Below are 3703 nucleotides of genomic sequence, written 5' to 3'. Positions count from 1 at the left end.
TCGTGGGGTTACTGTAACAAAATTGGTTCGTGGAAAAAATATCGTTTGGAATAAACCGGAGGAAAAAAACTGATGTGGGAGGGAGATCGATCGCGGGAGAGTCAGACGATGCGGGGGACGTAAGACGGGAAACGGAACCTTACGGTTCTTTTAGGTAGTAGAGATTTCCCTGCACTTGCATCTCAATTATGCAGAGGCCAGGTGTAATGCTTAAAAATTTAAAATAATAAAGTTTCCTTTATCAAAAAAATAAACTCATTTCCTTGATTTTTTTTATAAACACATTTCCCTCAAAAACGCCCCACACGGCCACACCCTAGTTGGCCCATGCCACACCCGACCCGAGCACCACCCAGTCCCCATCCCCACTCCGAGTCCCCAGCTCCAAAGGCACTCCGCCGCCGCCGCCGCCATCCATCCATCTCCGCCGCTGCCGCCGCCTACCTATTCCACCCAAGAACCGTAGCCAGCGCTCGCGGAGGACACACGGCATGGAGGAGCCGATGTCCAGGCTCGACCACGACCTAATGGCGGAGATCCTCTCTCGAGTGCCCTACAAATCACTCTGCATCTGCAAGTGTGTGTGCCCTGCCTGGCGCGACCTCATCGCCGATCCGGCGAATCGGAAGAAGATTGTGCAGTCCCTGGCCGGTTTCTTCTACCACATCCCGGCCGACTCTGCCGAGTCCCGCGGCTTGGCCGTCAACTACGCCGACCTGTCTGCCTTCCCTTGGTCAAGCGTGCCTTCTACCTACCCGCGCTTGCCACTACCGCCAGACAGCGCAGACTGTTTCCTCACTGTCAAGGATTCCTGCGATGGGCTGTTTCTTACCCGGATTGGGAGGGGCACGCCGGAGCCACAATTTGGCTACATGGTCTCCAATCCAGCTACCAGTGAGTATACTCTGCTGCCCCACTCTGGCTACGCCGGCAACTGCTGTGGCTCTTACTTGGGCTTCGACAGTGGTGTCTCCACTCAAGAGTTTCATGTGTTCGAGTTTGTGATGGGATGGCCAGACCAAGACCAGGATGGGGTTCCCCCGGTTGTCACAGGACTCAACATTTACTCTTCCCAAACTGGTGCATGGGTAGCAATGGAACCCAAATGGGACATCCAAGTTAGCTTGTGCGACGGTCAACTTGGAGTTTTCCGTGGGGGGTGTTTGCACCTGCTCATACATCTTGATGGGCTGGCAATTGTTGATGCACAAGGGCTAAAATGGAGGACCATCCCCGTGCCAAATTTCATCGATCCGAGTTTCTCGGGTTTCATCGGAAAATCTGCAGGACAACTGTTTTATATCAACTCTGACGACAGTGAAGAAGGATATGGCTCGACCTCATTCTCAACTATATCTGTCTACGTTCTCGGTAGCGGGATCTATAACTGGGATGCATCTTATTTGGACGACGGATGCACGCATTGGATATTGCTGCACAAGCTTTCAGAAGTGATTCCAAAGGAGAATTTTTGTCTCGGCTGGGACCTCAAAGTCGTCGGAGTACACCCACATGCCAATATCATCTTTATGGCTGATTTCAACAATAATGAACTGTTGGCATATGATTTGGATCATCGTGAAAGTACAGCTGTACACCACATTGAGCGGACCTACCTCGCGCATGAGCAATATTTCCCATATGTGCCGCTGCTGTCCAGCCTACGGCTGGCAACTCCCAGTTGATGAATATTCCACTGATTGAGAATGGGAAGCCATGGACGAGGTGCTCAGTTGGCCGTTGCGTTTTCAAGTGAACTGTTCACAAAGATTCAAACGGAGATGATGTATTGTATGAGACATTTCCGTGTGTAACTCTATTGGCTAAGCCAGAATTATTTATCTTCTACTATGGATGTGTACAAGACACTTGGTATGAGCTGTAGAATGTTGTGTGCCTTTTGATGTGCAACAAGTAGAGCCATATATGAGACAGTGAGACACTAGTGTGTTCTATTTTTTTTAATGTTTTACCTGAGTGGCTAAGCAAGAGTTTCTTATGCTCTGATATGTGCACATACAATTCTATCTAGGTGTTTGCAAGATTTCTTGGCCTCTTGTTTTTTCTTGTTTATGTTATTGTTCATAGAAGTTTGCATATGTGTACAGCATGTAATGTGATCATGCTAGCTCAAAGGTTGACAAAGGTCAGTGTAGTGTCAGAAATGATCATAATCTCTTGATGATGCATGAACAATTTCCTTGTCTGTTCTTTCTTCTAAAGGATTCAAATTGAAACTATGGCTACATTATCTAGTTTAATTTTCCACATCCATGCTTGAAAGGTGTTGCGAAACCATCTATTTAACTCTGTTCCAGCTTCAAAAATTTGGATGAAAGTAATATATCCCTTATCCAAAGCAAGAGTTGCTTATCTTCTAATGTGTACACATACAATTCTATCTAGGTGTTTGCACTGCTAAGATTTTCTTGGTCTCTTGTTTTTTCTGATTTGATGTTATATTCACAGATGTTTGCATATGTGTGCACCATGTAATGTGATCATGCTAGCTCAAAAGGTTGAGAAAGGTCAGTGTCAGAAATGATCATAATCTTTTGATGATGCATGAACAATTTCCTGCTATGTTTTTCTTCTAAAGGATTCAAATTGAAACTATGGCTGGATTATCTAGTTTAATTTTCTGCATCCATGAGTCAACTATGTTGGGAAACCATCTGTTTAAGTCTGTTCCAGCTCCAACAATTTGGATGAAATAATATCCTTGAGCCAAAGCTTTTTACTTGTCAACACCTAGAAACTAATAATAAGGAGGGTTTACGAAACTGCAAATGTTAGCCTTCGTAGGTGCGGTCTCGTACTCTCGTCTCTGCTGGACAATGTGCAAAATAAAATGTACTAGTCCTGCTTTCTCAGGCTAATCAGAAAAGTCGACTTGCCAATCTGTTTTAGTGGGTTGATCACTCTGTTTTAGAGTAGAACTAAACATTTTAGAAACATGTTTAGGAAAATAATGGAGTTGTTTTTTCTAGTACATAAGAATGTGTTAGGGTTACCACTTTTGAGCTGGTACTTGTTAAGGTTAGCACTTGACACTTTTTTTTACTAGAATTAAAGTAACTTTACTGATGCCAATATTTTACTTAAGGTATAACTACTATAACTTTTATTCCCTTTTGTTTCTCTAACCTATGTCTTATTGTACTGACTGCTTTAGTAAAAAAAATTATTAGTAGCATAGTACTATTTCTTGCCTTTATTAATTGTGGCTACACTACTTTTCTTTCTTCGATTGGTTATCTCCTTCCCTCGGGAAACTTGCATTGAACCTCTTTCCTGCAGAGATTGCAGAGAGGATCCTCAGGAAACTTCTATTGAAGCTCCGAAGGTTGTACTGATTTTCCTCTTGGCCTCACACATAAGTGCGGAATATATTCAGTCAGATATGCATATAACCTTGCCAGATCACAACTACTCTGGAAAAATCAAAGTGATGATGCTAAAATTAGCATGGTCAAATCAGGGGACTATGGAAAAAGCTTGGAGAAAACTATTGAGAATTCAATGCCCTAACTAGATGAAGTTGGTTTTATTCATGTGCGATCAACCCCAACAAGGTATGATTGTCATCTTTGTAATCGAGAGGAAAATGTGGAGCATTGTTTTTTTGTAATGCCAATATGTTAAAGAAATACGGAAAGAGCAGAAAGGTTATGGTATTTGCCTGAAGCTTAAATTATTTGTC

General features: G+C 43.3%; 1 protein-coding gene across 1 annotated transcript; it reads left to right on the top strand.

Moving 5' to 3' along the window:
• The first annotated feature begins 341 nt into the window (after positions 1-341).
• LOC119340361 (F-box protein At5g07610-like) lies at positions 342-3696 on the top strand. The gene is made up of 3 exons (XM_037612272.1): positions 342-1872; positions 2470-2528; positions 3301-3696. The coding sequence occupies exon 1, from the start codon at positions 492-494 to the stop codon at positions 1683-1685; it is 1194 nt and encodes a 397-aa protein (XP_037468169.1). The 5' UTR covers positions 342-491; the 3' UTR covers positions 1686-1872; positions 2470-2528; positions 3301-3696.
• The last annotated feature ends 7 nt before the right edge of the window (positions 3697-3703 follow it).

The sequence above is a fragment of the Triticum dicoccoides genome, chromosome 7B (genome assembly GCF_002162155.2).
Source record: "Triticum dicoccoides isolate Atlit2015 ecotype Zavitan chromosome 7B, WEW_v2.0, whole genome shotgun sequence".
Classification (NCBI taxonomy): domain Eukaryota; kingdom Viridiplantae; phylum Streptophyta; class Magnoliopsida; order Poales; family Poaceae; genus Triticum; species Triticum dicoccoides.
Note: the sequence above shows the minus strand (reverse complement) of the source record. Positions and strands in the feature narration are given on the sequence as shown.

What these genes read in the sequence shown, in the direction of transcription:
- LOC119340361 (XM_037612272.1), top strand. Translation starts at nt 492, where the DNA reads ATGGAGGAGCCGATGTCCAGGCTCGACCACGACCTAATGGCGGAGATC.